Below are 16,410 nucleotides of genomic sequence, written 5' to 3'. Positions count from 1 at the left end.
CTTTTTTTTTTTTTTTTTGCTCTCGCTGTTCTTTCCTGTTTTATTTCAGGACAAACCGAGAGCACTCCTTAGTCTGGCCACCATGTTATTAACTAGCTTTCACGACTTCATTCCTCCTCTGCTTCTCTCCCCCTCTATCCTCTTACAAGGTTGATAATTACTAGCAGCACTGTGGAGCTCATGGCCCATTTTAGAACAGGAAAAAAAAAGGAACCATGTTCTCCTTTTATTAGAAGCAGAATCAAACACTGCACACAAGACTGGCTCCTACTTTCATGCATATAATACATATGCATGCATACAGACACATGTGGGATACAGTGCGTATGCACAGACAGAGTGAGAGGGAGACATATAGAGAGAGCAGCAGAAAGTGAAAGAGATCATGATGAGAAGGCAAGGCAGAGTTAGGGAGTCCTGAAAATATAAGCCGAGGAAAACCCGTTACTTGGTTCGATCAGAACAGCAGAAATGCCCTTGGCTGCTCTTTCATGTAGGCCCACAGTAATTACCTCCACCCTTATCAAAAGGAGCTTGAGAGGCATATCAGCCACCGACATAGTGAGCTCAAATCAAGCCAGATAAATACATTACTATAATGACTGAGCCATACGCAAGGCTGATAAGCTGTAAACCTCAACCACTGCTACTTTATTTTTCAGAGCAATTTCACTGCAGCAAAGGCTTTAAGTGTCCTTGATGGCAGTCATGATTACCTTGGGTTCTTATGTGCATTGACCTCATTTATACTGACACGCACACATAATTGCTGTGTGAAAGGTTGTACTGCAACACTAGGCTCATGTGTCCCCCAAGTGATTTTCTAAGTGATTATCAGTCCTGAATGTAAATTGGCGAGGGGCATTCCTCTGTCACTGCTTGGATCCGAGGCAAAGTCTTTCATACTTTTACAAGGAACACATTGACTGTTCAGTTTGATTATCCTGTCTGTTTCAAATTAAACACTAAAGGCTCTGACAGCGGATAAAACTTATCCTAATGTTGAAAGGATTTTTCCGTGTCTGAAATGAGAAGATTGAACTTTAACAAGAAATGTGCAATGAGAAGCTCCTTTTACACACTTTGCTATTCTTTGTTGACTGCAGGCCATATTTCTGTCCATGTGTGGACAGGTCACTTGGAAACAGGCCTGTTGAAGATTCAACATGTTGTCTGGTATGCTGACAAGCCATGTGCGTTGATGTGCATAGACAGAGAGTTCTCTTTGACCCACACTGCACTGACCTGGACCGGTAAATGTTTTCTGTCACTCAAGTTCACACATCCCCCGGAAGCGACAAATTGCGTACGACACGTCCTCTCCATGGGAAGTACCCAGTACAGTCGGGGCCACGCATTGTGTTTCTGACATATTTACTGTGAGTTCTGCAACGCAGATGTAGGTGTGATCAACTTGAAAAAATAACGCAGGACAGGGAAGCCCCTCACACTAAATGACTCGAAGTAGGATTAATCATGATTATGGGCCACCTCAATAAGCTCCAGAGAGGAGGTTTTTCACTATGCGCTAATCCATTTACTACATTTGGTTACGGTTGAAACCTGAGCAAGAACTAAAGTAATGCTTTGATCAGAGAGGACAAGTATGAGCTGGGAGTCTGTTTGGACTGAAGCATCCCCTTCTCCACTCTGAAAACAAGATTCATTTTTCACCACATTTTTACTTTAAGCTTACTTATTTCTTTTGGCCATAAGTCTGAGGATGGATGTTCCTCTTTTTCATTTTAAAGCTACAACATGCAACTTAGCCAAGGACTGTTGGTGAAGCTTGTGAGCCCAGGTGTGCTTATCTGGGAATTTGAGTCATGTCAACAGGAATTTGTCTGAAATGTTTCGCTACTCATCCAAGCACCTTCTTCAATGAAAAGTCGCCTAGCCAAGAGATGAAATCCACCGAGCCCTCCCAGTCACTGCTATGCTATTCTCTTCTACCATCTGCTGCATTTCACTATGCTTCAGGTATTCAGGTATTGGTCATTATCAAATAACAATAAATAAGAAAGCTACAAAACATCAAATCGAGCAGAAATCAGTGAAAGCCTAACTTAAAACCTTACCAGAGTCATTGAGAGTGTTTCACGCCCATGGAATATTCCTGGGAGGCCTGCACAAGTATATCTACAGACCTATATTTGTATAAGTATATTTGGCCACCCATTCTTTTTATCTGTCCTATGACATCAGCTATTCCAACACCACTTTTGTGTAAATGTAAAAGTAAGTATTTACATTTGAGTAAGTTGCCAATACTGAGTACCAATAAATAAAATAAGAATACTAATAAAATGTTGTGCTTCTAATATGACTTGTTGGACAGTAACAACTTCAGTTTGGACCAGTTCACATTTAAACATTGTTTCCACGAACTGTCACAGATTTCTAATCTATGACAGCCTGGAAGGATCCCACACCTTAGATCTGAAATATACAAATCTGCCAAAACAAATGTCTTGAAGTGACCAGTGTTATAAGATAGAGCATTTGTTTTCTGACAAGAACAAAGAGAAGAGATGGTGAGAGGTGAGATCATGATCAAGAGTCGCAGATAACGTAGACTCTAGTTTACAGTGCAATGTGGAGGTAAAATATCTTTGTGAAACAAAATGAACTTCAGGTAAATCTGTAGTTAATGTGACTGTCTCTCAGTGGTTGACAATGTCAGCAAACATGGTTATTTAATTTAGCAACTGCACAGCTTGCAGTCAGCTTTACTCTACACAGACAGCTGTTGAGTGTTAGTATTAAGTGCAGTATCAGAATTGGGACACCTCAAATACAGTCATATTTCCCTTGTTCTACTGACCCCATAGACTACGTGTTTGCTGCTGAAAATGTCAAACAGAAGTTTAGATTGTAATGTCATTTCCATGAATTAAATTGGCAGGAGAAATGAAACATGTTGTCAGTGTGTTTGCTCTTTGCACACTGGGGGAGAAACAGGCCTCAACAATGCTGTCTGCCAAAGATGAGGAAAAAGCTATGACTCTTTTACACATCTGAAAATCTGAGTGAATTAGAACCCAAACCTCTCCAAAGATAGTAGGGCCGCTTCTCTAATTAATAACACATTATTCATTCTATAAGCTGTTGTTTTACTTAAACTTTTCATCTAAAAAGATGTTTTTACCTTTGGCTGTAAATCGAGTACAATATTTCTCTCTGTTAGAAATAAGAAGAGCAGAAAATTAAATACCCAATGAATTCAAGCGCCATATAATTATACTCCCAAGGACAGACTAAAAGTACATAAGTATTTAATCACTACATCATGTGACACTTCACTTTTTTGAACTAAATGTTTTAAAACAATTGCTTTTGGTCCCCTGGCTTGATAAAATATGCTCTTCCTGTTCGAATAAACACATGCTCTGACATCCTCCCCATATCAGCAAACACGACCTTTGAGTCAGTAGTTTTCTTAGTGATCTCATCTTCTATGTTTACCCCTGTGGAGAAACAAAAGCTACATGTGCACAATATGCACCAACATGATACAAACAGTGGCCTTTTGCTCTAAGCAACTATGTGTGCTCTGCTAATCCAAGCAGAGGTAGCGTGCTGTCTCAGTGTGTCACTATCTGTCAGTGTTCTGTACTTCACCAGGGCATATGAGAAATAAAGCGAGCTGGCTCGCCTAGTAACGAGTTCTCATCCTAATGTGGCTTGTGTGCAAACCACAAAGGTTTAAAGGGAAACTGTACCAATGTTACATAAAATATGTTGCAGAAAAACATTTGTGTCAGGTGCGCGTGTGTGAACACAATATGCAGACACGGGTGAAGTCAAGACAGTGAGAGAGAAGCAGTTTGCAGAATACACATAAAGATGTAGTGTATATCTGATATTGGATGGCACTGAGTGTATCCAATGTTATGATTATGCCGAGGTTTGTTAATTTGCATGCTGTTTAAAGGATTGTTGCTACCAGGAGCTATTAGAACAAAACAAACGGGAAGGACTGCATGAATTGTTGATTGTACAAGCCAATGGATACTGTATGTTGCTCGTAGTCGGGCCTGAAACTAACATCATAGCGAAATCGCACTATTCAAATACAATTTCCCAGAAGAATGATTTAATAATTCGTTGAGGGTTTCAACTTAGCTTATCATTTCTGTTAGGTGTAACAAAACAAATTTAAAAATGAACTTTAAATTTTGGTAAGATAACATCTTTCGATGTCTATAGCCTGACAAACCCACTAAAAGTTATAAATATTTCATTTATAGTGATGTGTGACAAAGAATCTCACCTTTAAATTTGACGAGCTGTACCTACCAAAAATGTATTATTTGTGCCCCCTCCCAGCTGTAAATGCTGTTTCCACAACCTTATCATTTAGTGGCAGTTGCAAAACAAGAGCATGTCTAATGTATGTTCAAATTACCAGAATAACAAACCCTCACTGGGCCTTACTGACTTCCGAAGCACACTTTAAAAAATATGACTGGGCCTGTGTAGGTCAAAGTTGCAATATTTGTATAATAATCCAGTTGCAATAATCCCAGTCACATTTTTTTTGTTTTACCATCAATGAATCTTTATTGCAGCTGCATGGTCCAACTGTTATGGCTAGAAGCACTAGGCTAAAAGCACATGTTTGTTACACTAGATCAGAATTTATTGTTTGTTGGACAAAGAACAAGGATTTTGAAGATCGACCAACCTCTGCTAAGTGAAACATTAGTTTTAGGCCATTGACACAAAGCATGAGAGGATGATTGCAGCTATATTGCATGAGCTGTATATTGAACTTCTGCCTAAATGTGCTTTTTCTCAAGCACATACAGCAGTCACTTAAGAAAACAACAGTGCCATTGCATTCAGGCTATTCTCTCTCTCTCTCTCTCACTCACTCACTCTTTCTCTTTCATATGCATCTTCGTCTGCAGGGACAAGAAATGAACAGCTTTACTGCTCTAATTGGATGATGTATGATGTTATTAGGTGCGATTGAAGCATACATAACTCAGAGGATATGAAAAGGGAGAAAAGAGAGAGAAAAAAGAAGGAAAAAGTCAAAAGGAGATTGACTAAAATGTTTTAAAACGCAGTCCTGAACAGAGGAAATGGGAAATGTTACACATGTATGTATGCATGCATCCGTTGGGAAACAGCCCTCCAGATCTCAGTCTTGCATCCCCTACTACTTTGTTTCTCCATGTATTAGTGGCACAAAGACGGGCAGATTGCGCAGTGCCCTAGGCCCCTCCCTTGGGAGAGTATGCGAGGGCATAAGTTGAGTTTAGCAGAGGGGGAAATCCTCACATGGGCCACAATCCTGTAGTGGCTCTGTCATAAACTGCTCCTTCATGTGCCGTGTGAAAGGTGCATTAGAGAAGGCTGGTCACTTCCCTGGGCCTGGCGAAGCTAAGTGACTGAGCTAAGTGACTTCAGCTTCAAGTTAGGGTCCTTCCTGCACCACAGAGGCAGTGATGCACTGAGCTTAGGAGACAACCTATATTTCCACAGCACAAAGATATGTATAATTGACTGGGCCACTTGTCATGTCTGAGAGCTGCTGCAAACATTCTGTTTCTTAAATGAATACAAATTAGGCTGTAGTTGCCACTTGTCAAACGTTAACTGTGTTTACATGTCCTCAACTAACTGGGGCACTTGGAGAAATCAGCTTCTTCTGGTAATCGGGGGATGGCGTTTACAGGCACCTATGAAAGCTGGTTACTGGAAATTTGAAGAAGAGTAATCGGATTTCTCTTCCACCTCTGAGTTATTTTGGAAGCTTGGGCACAGATTTTAACCGTATAGTGACAGAAAACGCTACTTGTTGACTTCTACTTTTGTTTTGTGTTTGGGCAGAGTGAAAGCATGGGAGGAGATATAGCAAGTAAAAAGAGAGACAGAAACAGCTGATGCAAGGGAATTGTCCAAATTTTCTGCAGGGGAAATTGACTTTAGGGATCTAGGAGGTAATTTGTGTTAGTTTCGGTACGACTTTGTTTTTAAGACAAGGCGGCATCAGCCTTGCTGTTCCTGTCTGCAGCCTTTTGTTGAGCACACGAGCAGTGGATTCTTCTTCAACGCAGCTTTAATATTGCCTTTAATGATTAGAGTCATTGTCTTGTTGCATCACTCAACATTCCCTGAGGCTCAGTTGGTGGACAGACGCTCATACTGTCGTGTTAGTTACCCTGCTAAACCAAGCTGTCAAGGCCCTGAGGCAGCAAAGTAGCTCGAAATTATGATGCCTCCAACAACATGCCACGGGTTCTTCTTCAATAATTCAACCTGATTTGATCAGTATGCAAACTTTAGAGAGCTGCAGCTTGACCTCTTGTTTCCTACCATAGAAACTGTCCCGCCATAGAAACCATAGAAACTTGGGCAAGGTAGACTTAAAAACATAGCAGTTAACCACCTCCATTCATTCCTTCCAGACGTAAAAATATAGAAACGCTTTGAGATATCGTGTGAGCCCTTTAGGCTGCAAGCACATACATTTTTCTGGAACCTGTTTACTGCAGTAGATGCATCATGAGATGGACTGGACTTCAGGTAGTTTTGGTTGATTAACTATGGGCCTCAGGGTTGCAACCCACACAGAATTTTTGAATGAGTATAGAAAGTATAGAAAAGAACAATACATTGATTTATGTTTTTTTTTAGAATAGACTGTATTTTTTCATTGGTATAAATACGGTAAAGGTTTGAAGATGCAGAAATTATATTTACACATTAATGCAGGTAATTCCAAAGGCTTCACTCTTCTGTGGTTAGTATCTTTAAACTGTGACATCTCTGACTAACCCTTTACTTTTTCAAGTTATGTCATTTAGCGAAAGTAATTTCTGCTCTCTGCCTCTGGCCATGGTACCTTTCCCATTCAATGTTGTTTCCTATGCTCCTTTGCAGAGCCACAGCTAAAAGGCATTGTCACCCGGCTATACAGCCAACATGGATACTACCTGCAGATGCAGCCTGATGGAACCTTGGACAGCACAAGGGATGAAAGCAGCTCATTTAGTGAGTGTGTTTCTATAGCCTTTATGTGGCTGTGTTGTGATTTTAACAAAATGATCGACAATCTTGACTGTAGCAGCACTTAGAGAAAAGCTCATACCATCAATAGGAAGTTAACGCCGAACCACAGTGAGTTTCACACTGTGTTACAGTGACCCTATGGTGTAAGAGTCAAGCCAACAAAATCAGTGTTAAGTCATCTCATCTGCCAAAACCGGTCCAATATGTATAGAGTTATTTTTGTCTTGTAATAGGAAGGAAGGTCACGTCAGACTGCCTGTCAAACTTTAATATCTAATTGCTCATGTGTAGAACTGATTGGCAAATTTTTCTCTCTCTACCACCCATCTTTGCATTGCTGGGCTGCTGTTCATCCAGGCCTTTACGCACCCTAAATGTCGTTTTCAGAGCAGAAACTATGCAGTTTTCCCTTTGTAGTTTCCATTGCATCTGGCCTTCCGAACTCTACTCTTTTCCGATTGTAGTTATTAAATGGCTTCTTCTTAAAAATTCAATCAAGCTGCATTATTTCTTGTTGAGGTAAGTCTTCATAGTAGCAAACTAATTTAACCAACCCATTTCCTGTAACCTCTTGCCAATGTCAAACTGCTTTTGCTCTGAGGCAGTGGAAAACACTGAAGGTGACATTTACCTATGTTTACATAAACATAAACTCTAAGAGGTCATCACATTTCAGTTTAAGGCAGGACTACGTTATTTATAGCACACACTTTACTTATCTATACACACACAGACACACACACCAATTACACAACATGACCACTGACAGGTTAAATAAATAAAATGAATTATCTATGTACAATGGCACACCTGAAGTGGGTAAGATATATTAAGTGTACATTTTTGTCCTGATGTTGATGTGTTGGAAGCAGAAAACATGGACAAGCATGAGAATTTAAATGACTTTGACAAGGGCCAAATTGGGGTGGTTGGATGACTGAGTCAGAGCAACTCTAAAAGTGCAGCTTTTATGGGATGTTCTCATATGCAGTGAGTGGTTAGCACCTACCAAAGGTGGCCCACGGAAAGAAAGCTGGGGACAGGGTCATGGAGGGCAGAGGCTCACTGATGCATGTGGGAAGCGAAGGTTGGCGCTAGTAGTCCGCTCCAGAAGAGCTACTGTAGCTGAAACTGCTGGGAAAAGGTCATAGAAAGACATCAGAACCTACAGTGCATTACAACTTGTTGTGTATGTAGCTGCAGACCAGTCATGGTGCCCATGCCGACCCATGGTCACTATGGAAGAAGGTGGTCTGGCCTAATGAATCACATTTCTCCTACATCATATGGATGGACCCCTAGACCCTCACTCTGCACTACTTCACTTCACTAGTCTTTTCCTTCTTTCAAGCTCAGGTACTCTACCAGAGGCCTGGGTGCTTGAGGGTCCTGCTTGCTTCCATGATCCCAAGTTACATGTAGCTGTCTTCAACATTTGCTGTGTTGCCTTCTGGTCAGTTCTGACTACCTTCCCTTACCTTGTTACCATCAGACCACTCTTATCCAGGCCACATGTTTTCTAATGTCCTGGCTGGGGATGCTTGCGGGTTGGATAAGTGACTCAATGTCTCGCTCACTCCTGGCATAAAGCTTGATTTCATCCATGTAAAGGAGATGGGTGATGGTTGCTCCAGTCCATAGTCAGTATCCATAACCTCTCTCGATGAGGATCTGGGTGAAGGGGTTCAGCTCTATGCAGAACAACAGCGGGGTCAGAGCATCTCCTTTGAAAATATTTCAATGGTTGGTGACTTGTGCAATTTATTTGAAATTGGCCTCTATGGTTGTTTTCCAGAACCTCATTGATTTCTTGATGTAGGCTCTTTAAATCCTGTTGACACTCTATAGTTTCAAGCATTCCAGGACCTATGTTTATGACACGGAGTGAATTTAGCCTCTTTAGCCAGTAAATGTGGCTCATGTCTGGGCATGGTGCTATGTTGCTCTGAGAACTTGAGAGCCTCTCTTGGATGTGATTGTAATGGTGAACCAGTGAACCATTGTGGTTAGTGGATCTTTTTCCACAAAGGCTGCTGTGGTCTGCTCTTATCTCCGCTAGCCAGTGTTATCTGACGCTCTCTTCTCCCATATGTTTTTGAATTGGTCAAATGTAATTGTTTTTAGTGGGTCTGCTCTTGTGTTATTACACTTTGGATAGCTGGGTGGAGAACATTTGGTTTATTATTGCGGCACCAACTTCCCAGGTGTAGCTCTTTTAGCCACTAGGCAAAGCTGTGAGCCTTGCTGCTTTGGTCTTGGCCTTGTAGGAGCAGTTACATGGTTTTATTAGTTAAACACACAAGCACGCGTGCAATTTGCAGCCACGAGAGAGAACAGTGCATCTTGAGCTTATCATTAAAACATGGATACAGCTATTTTAGAGCAGACCAAAGTAACTAAATGCACTTTTACCAGCTTCTAATCATATTCTATGGGCTACAACGAATTTATAGTCTACCGACAAGAGAGGTCTCATAGGAGTGTAGTCACAGAGCTGTAATATACAACTCTGACAGTGCAGAATTAATTTGGTACAGAGTATAAGGACCCGTTGTGGCTATTTGAATTCACAGACTTCTATGACTTCTTTGTTTATCCTAAACACTCTCCTTCCTGCTTTATTCCCCAATTAAGCACAGTTCAACTTAATTCCAGTGGGACTGCGGATCGTGGCCATCCAAGGGGCAAAGACAGGGCTGTACCTTGCAATGAACAGTGAGGGATACCTTTATACCTCGGTGAGTATGTGGGAAGAAAAGACATTTCTATTTGATAACATTTGAGCACACACAGATCCTCCAAAACATTGTACAACTCCAATTCCAAAAAAGTTGTGAGAATGTGTAAAACATATATAAAAAAAAAAATGCAATGACTCGCAAATCTTATCAAAACATGTTTTAATCACAGTAGAACACAAACAATATATCAAATGTTGAAACCGAGACATTTTAGCATTTCATGGAAAATATTAGCTCATATGAATTTGATGGGAGCAATACATCTAAAAAAAAAAAGAATAAGGGGCAACAAGAGGCTGGAAATATAATTGCCGCTAATCAAAAACAAATGGAGGAGAATTTGCCAATTAATTAGATTAATTGGCAACAGGTCAGTAACATGACTGGGTATAAAAGGAGCATTTCAGAGAGGCAGAGCCTCTTGAATGTAAAGATGGGCAGAGGTTCACCAATCTGTGACAAACTGCGGCAAAAATTTGTGAAACAATTGCATAAAAATGTTCCTCAAGGTAAAGTTGCAAAGACTTTGAAAATCCCACCATCCACAGTATTTAACATCCCCAAAAGTTTCAGAGAATCGGGAGGAATCTCTCTGCACAGGGACAAGGCTAAAGGTCAAAACTGGATGCATGTGATCTTTGGGCCCTGTTCTGCAGACTAAAGAGGAGACGGACCATCCACCTTGTTATCAGCGGACAGTTCAAAACCCTGGATCTCTGATGGTTTGGGACTGCATTGGTGCCTTGGCATGGGCAGCTTACACATCTGGAAAAACACTATCCGTGCTGAAAAGTACATAGAGGTTGAAAAGCAACATATGCTCCCATCCAGACAATGTCTCCTTCAGGGAAGGCCTTGCAAATTTCAGCAAGACAATGCCAAACCACATCCTGCATCTATCACAAGAGTCTGGGTGCTGAACCGGCCTGCCTGCAGTCCAGACCTTTCATCAAGAGAAAACGTTTGCTTCTGTTTAAAAAATCCAGCAACAAAGGCCCAGGACTGTTGAGAAGCTAGAACCCTGCGTCAGACAAAAATGTGACACCAATACCTCTTGTAAAACTCTAGCAACTGGTCTCCTCACTTCCCAGATGTTTACAGACAGTTGTTAAAAGAAGAGGGGATGCTGCACAATGGGAAACATCACCTTCTTCCAACTTTTTTGAGACAAGTTGAAGCCATCAAATTCAAAATTAGCAAACATTTTCCACGGAATAGTCAAATGTTTCAGTTTTAACATCTGATATGTTGTTTATGTTCTATTGCGAGTAAAATATGGGTTGATGAGATTTGCAAATCATTGCATTCTGTTTTTATTTACGTTCACACTTCCTCCTAACTTTTTTGGAATTTGGGTTGTAGGAATATGTTGCTGTGACACTAGAGTCTCTTAAACACAGGTACTGATTTTGGCTCCAGGTGAAGATTAGTGATACAACAAAAATAAACGATACATTTGTTAAATTTGTTTCTCACTGGTTAAAAGTCAACAAGGTTCAGATGGGAAAATGTACCTTTGTGCACCAATCAGCATTTAGCAATGTTTTGCTTTAATTGTGGTAAGTACGCACATTATGATTTTTTGTTTGGTACTTTAACATACATTTCTTCTTTTTACAGCCTCATAACCTTTTGCACTTATTAGTATAGTTTTACATACTTTATATTATTAAAATATATTAAATATTTTATATTTAAAATAGTTTACTGCTTATGAAGACTGCATTGTAGCAAGCATCTTTAAAATGTATAAAATAATTCTGAATTATGCATCAATTGTTTGCTATAAACCCTATTTCACAAAATGTATCACACTGTACTTATGTTGTAAAAAAAATAAACAATACAATGCCTTATACAAATTTGAATGCTAATTTTAAACTAAGAAATACTGGCTCATTTTAAATTTGATGCCAAGTTCCATGACTAGCTACTTGTCAACCTGTGTGGTCTCACACAAATGTTTTCCCCAGTTTCCAAAAATGGATTTTGATTTAGTTGACATTAATGGCATATGTCAGGCACCGTGGAGCTTTCCTCAATTCATCAGTTGCCTTTTCACGATTTAATAGTTTTGTAGTTTTTCTTTTTTCTTTTTTTAACAGATAGATAGATATATAGATAGATAGATAGATACATAAATGTTGGGCATATGATGCCAGGACAATATCAATATAGTGCATTCTTTAGGCAACAATGATAACTTTTAAATATAAATCCAGCTTATTGAACACAGGGGTTTCACCAACTTGGAACAAGATTCAAAATGGAATTGACCCCCCCCCCCCCCTTAACAATATGGTATATGGTAAGTATAAAAAAAAACTGGACATTTTACTGGACATTTATGTAAAAGGGCTTAATAAAGGATTAATCAGTTTGCTGTATGCACTGAATTCCTCTTTAGTGGTAAGTTGTGTGTTGGTTTTAACAGGATTTACAGACAACACGTGGAGCCAGTCAATGCAAAAGTGGGTTTATGCATGTGAAATGTAAAGGAAAGAGTATCATCAGTGCATGGAATTTAAATCATGAATTATGGCACGTAAGTCATTATCATCTGAGACCCTGATCAGCATGCATTAGACTTTGGGGCTTCGCCTCTGTGAGCAGAGAGAAGGGATTTCCTAAGCAGGAGTCAATAGCTGTACTACATCCTAAATTGACCTCTTTCAAAGAATTGTCTCCTTCTCTCTCTCCGACACACACAAATGCATGCACACATATATGGGATGAGGTCTACAACAGAACAAATGTCCCATATTCTTCTCCAGTGTGTGTATGATGTGCTACTTGGTCAGGGTAGGAGGTAGTGCAAGCAGTATGATATGGCCTTTTGAACATCTTTGTGCTCTCTGAGCTTGTTCAGCGCTTGTTGTTTTTACATTTAGACGTATGCAGAGAGAGAGCATGAAACAGACAACGAATATGTTTATGTATGATAAATAAGCTCATTACTGTCACTCTCAGAACAGAACAACCTTTTTTGTCATTGAGCACATAAACATATTGCACATGCATCCTACAATGAAATTATTTTTCTGCATTTAACCCTTAGATGCATAAGTGGGTCAAAAATGACCTGGTGAGTTTGTTTTCTTGCAATAGCTTCATGATGAAAAGTTGTTATAATTTTACAGTCCAGCTATTTCTCAAAAAAAAAAAAAAAAAAAAAAAAAACGTTTTGGATATCATGCCACTTAAATTTTGAACCCACCATTTATACATTATATGAAATAATAGTTTTTTATTACTTATTACTACCGCAAGCTTTCATAAGGGAGTCACAAATGACCTGGATTTATTTCCTATGGAATTTTTCGGCAACTTCTGATTCTTAGACTGTCAGGAATATATATTCTGATGCCCACACAGACTATCACACCTATTCTTTCACACAGTAGTCATGAAGAACACGCACAAACATTTCTGAGGTAAAAAAATATGCTAACATACGTGAATGTACTTGGTGTGCATGTCTCTCATTCATGACTATTGTGTGAAAGATGATAAGAAACTCATCATCAAATCTGCTTTGTTTACAGTTTGCAAAAGTAGCTAAGTAACATCTCAGTATGTCATGTTTACATACAATTTATAGTTTTTGCTGTGTGCGCGCACATGTGTGTGTGCATTTATTTATATAGCTGCATGTAAAGTCTGACTGTAAAGTCAACATTCGGTGCGGGAGATTCAATACACCTGTGTGTAATGATCACAGCCAGAAACAGGTAGTTTGTCACAACTGCATACAGTGATGTTAGAAGAAGGCCAGACACACACACACACACACACACTCTCTCTCACACGAGGCGTTAGAGGGTAATATAAATTACGTGGCTGTAACTCAGTTGGTGATGCAGTCGTCCACAGACCACAGGGTCAGTGGTTAAATTCCCAGACGCTCCTGGCTAAGTTTCGAATTGTCCTTGGGAAAGACACTGAACCCCAAGTTGCTCCCGGTGGGTCAAGTGAGCCCCTTACACGGCAGCCACCACCGTCGTCGTGTGAGTGTGTGTGTGAATGAGAAGCAACAATGTAAACCGCTTTGGATAAAAAGTGCTATATATATATGTAAACTTTACCATTTACACGCAGACACACACAAAAAAGTGATGTTGACATTGGTCTATTGGTTATTTTCTTTTCGAATTATCAAAATGTTTTAAAAATGTTAAACAAATGTTTAAAAAGTAAAAAATAAAAAATATCTCAAACAAGAAATAATTCTTGTGTGGAGAGAAATATGATACAAATTACAATACAAATTATTCTTTTTAACCAAAATGACAAAACAAGGGTCATTTTTGACCCACTTATGGAAGAGTGTAGGGTCCAGTCACTCGTGCATCTAAGGGTTAACCTATCCCCGTGGGGGGAGCGGTGGGCAGCCATGGGGCAGTGCCCGGGGAGCTAGTGCTGAGGGTCTCGCTCAGGGTCACACCCAGTGGGTAGGCCGGGATTTGATCCCACAACTTCTGCATCCCATTCTGCTGCTCTACAAGGCCTTAGAGAAGCAGAGCCAAAATGACTGACGGGCTGACTGATCGCTGCCTTTCGCCTATTTTCTCTCTGCTCGATTTCTCTGCCACTTGTGCTGCTGCTTATCGGCGGTTATTTCTCCTGACTGAATAGACATGGCCTAGACACCAACCGTGATCAGCTAGTTGGACCAGACTCTGTAAGAAGCAGAGATTAGTACACTGGTGCTTTGCCTCAGACATAAATTTCAGCCTTACCACCTGTAGGTGACAACAGGAAGTGGTTGATACAGATACAAAAATAGAGCTTGGCTCATATCTGCCCCATTTTATAATCTGTGTGCTCTTGAAAACTCCCCACAAACAGAAAAGTGGAAGCAATGGAGAAAAGGGTTTGTGTTGAAGGAGACTAGCATAACTTTTTTTTTTTACAAGGCTTGGAAACCGCACAAGATTGAGTATTTTTTGAGTTATCATGCTTTTTTTCTAAAAGGTTTTTGCTGAAAGATCACATTAGTAATGATTTATTATTGACACCAATAAGCAGAATTTAGTACATTTCCTATTTGTCTTGCCTATTGTTTCTAAATCTATTTCACTCACACACATCTGTCATAAACAGTAGTTGCACTTTGAACCCTCCTCCTCCACCTTCTCAGTGCATTTGTTTTCAAACTTAAGTTGTTACTAAACCAGCAAAGAAGGCATCAGATGCCAAACATTGATCTTGAATGATATGTTACAATAAAACTACAGGATTTGTTTTTTACAGACTCTGCGTCATTTTCTTTACTATCAGATCAACGATTTACACTGACAGCAGCACAACTCTGACACTATAATTCCAGGTTTGTGTAACAATCCTGTCTGAAGTACCATAAACAAAACGTTTGACAACCGTTATGACAAAGTTGTATGTTGCACATAGCCAATGTCAATATGTGTTAACGTAGAAAACTGGTTTCCTAACTGATAGAAACGTGCCATCATGAGAGCTGCATGTACGATAACATTTCGCCTAAGTTAGTATCTGTAAACTGAGCAAATATTAAGTCCTCTGAGAGACTCCAGATCCCCAATACCCGCACAGCCCCTCCCTCTAACAGCTGCACCTGCTGGGCTGTGAATCACATCAGAAAGAGCAGGAAGGATTTACATATTTTTTTCACCCAGTGATTAATTTCAGGACCAGTTTTCATTTCATAAAGATTTAACATCTAAGGGAGATACGGAGTCTACGTATTTCCACAGTTCTAAAAATTAGTATTTACTTAGTTGTCAGTTTAATACTGTAGGTTCACCAAGCTAAATTTATCTTTTATCCAAAAATCCTACATTTAATAGGAAGGTGGAAAACATAAAACCACACATTTGAAGCATAATGTTTCCTTTTTGGTAAAATAGATTTTTATAGAATTTGTACTCAAAAAAGCTTTGTTTAGCAACTGGTACCAAAGTGAATGTATCAGTTGATAAAAATATTAATATTCCACCAGATATGGCCTAGGACAGCACACGATTGTGTGCATTGTGTCGGCCACTAATGATTTAAAAACACTTACAGAGCAGCATAATGAATCATTTTGTCTGTAGATTGTGTAGGCGTGTGACATTGAGAAAGACAGACAGGTGGACAGAATGGATAAAAAGAGATAGAGAGAGAGAGAGAAAGAGAGACCTATTGATAAAAAGCTATGTCCTCTCCATTCTTTTCATGGCAGAATTACATTGAAATGCAGGACAACACCAGGATGTAGATAGCATCACTTTTATCACAGGACAGGAGGAAATGTGAACATTAGAAAAAAAGCAGAAAAGAAAATAATTGGCCAGAGCAGGGGAAAAGAGAAGTGCAGAAAGGAAAAGATAAAGACGGACATTCCACCAGCAGCCAATTACGAGCACTTAGGGACGGTAAAACATATTCCTTCTGATAGATCATCAATCCTGTACTACTTCTGTCCTTCCAAAAAGGGGTTTCAGGCATATACTCCATTGCAATGTAACCCCTGCGATTTGCAGAAATATGCGCTGGAGATGATGATACACAATTGACCACTATTTTCTGAGTGCCAGAAGATTAAAAGCAGGGGATTTTTGATTAATGTAGAAGGGAGGGTAGAGTCGTTCACCTTCGCTGTCATTGCGGGCTGAAGAGGGGAATG

At 39.8% G+C, this 16,410-nt stretch overlaps 1 protein-coding gene across 2 annotated transcripts in view; it reads left to right on the top strand.

The window, feature by feature from the left end:
• The window catches only part of fgf11b (fibroblast growth factor 11b), a 36,180-nt gene that overhangs the window by 10,888 nt on the left and 8,882 nt on the right, over nucleotides 1–16,410 (top strand). The window contains exons 2-3 of one of the 2 annotated variants that reach the window (XM_067494725.1): nucleotides 6,895–7,005; nucleotides 9,658–9,761. In XM_067494725.1, coding sequence (XP_067350826.1) covers nucleotides 6,895–7,005; nucleotides 9,658–9,761 — 215 coding nt within the window. The remainder of the gene's footprint in view (nucleotides 1–6,894; nucleotides 7,006–9,657; nucleotides 9,762–16,410) is intronic. The other variant, XM_067494726.1, reaches the window with a different exon arrangement.

The sequence above is a fragment of the Channa argus genome, chromosome 24 (genome assembly GCF_033026475.1).
Source record: "Channa argus isolate prfri chromosome 24, Channa argus male v1.0, whole genome shotgun sequence".
In the NCBI taxonomy this organism is placed as follows: domain Eukaryota; kingdom Metazoa; phylum Chordata; class Actinopteri; order Anabantiformes; family Channidae; genus Channa; species Channa argus.
The sequence above is the reverse complement of the archived record's forward strand: the minus strand, read 5'-3'. Positions and strand labels throughout refer to the sequence as shown.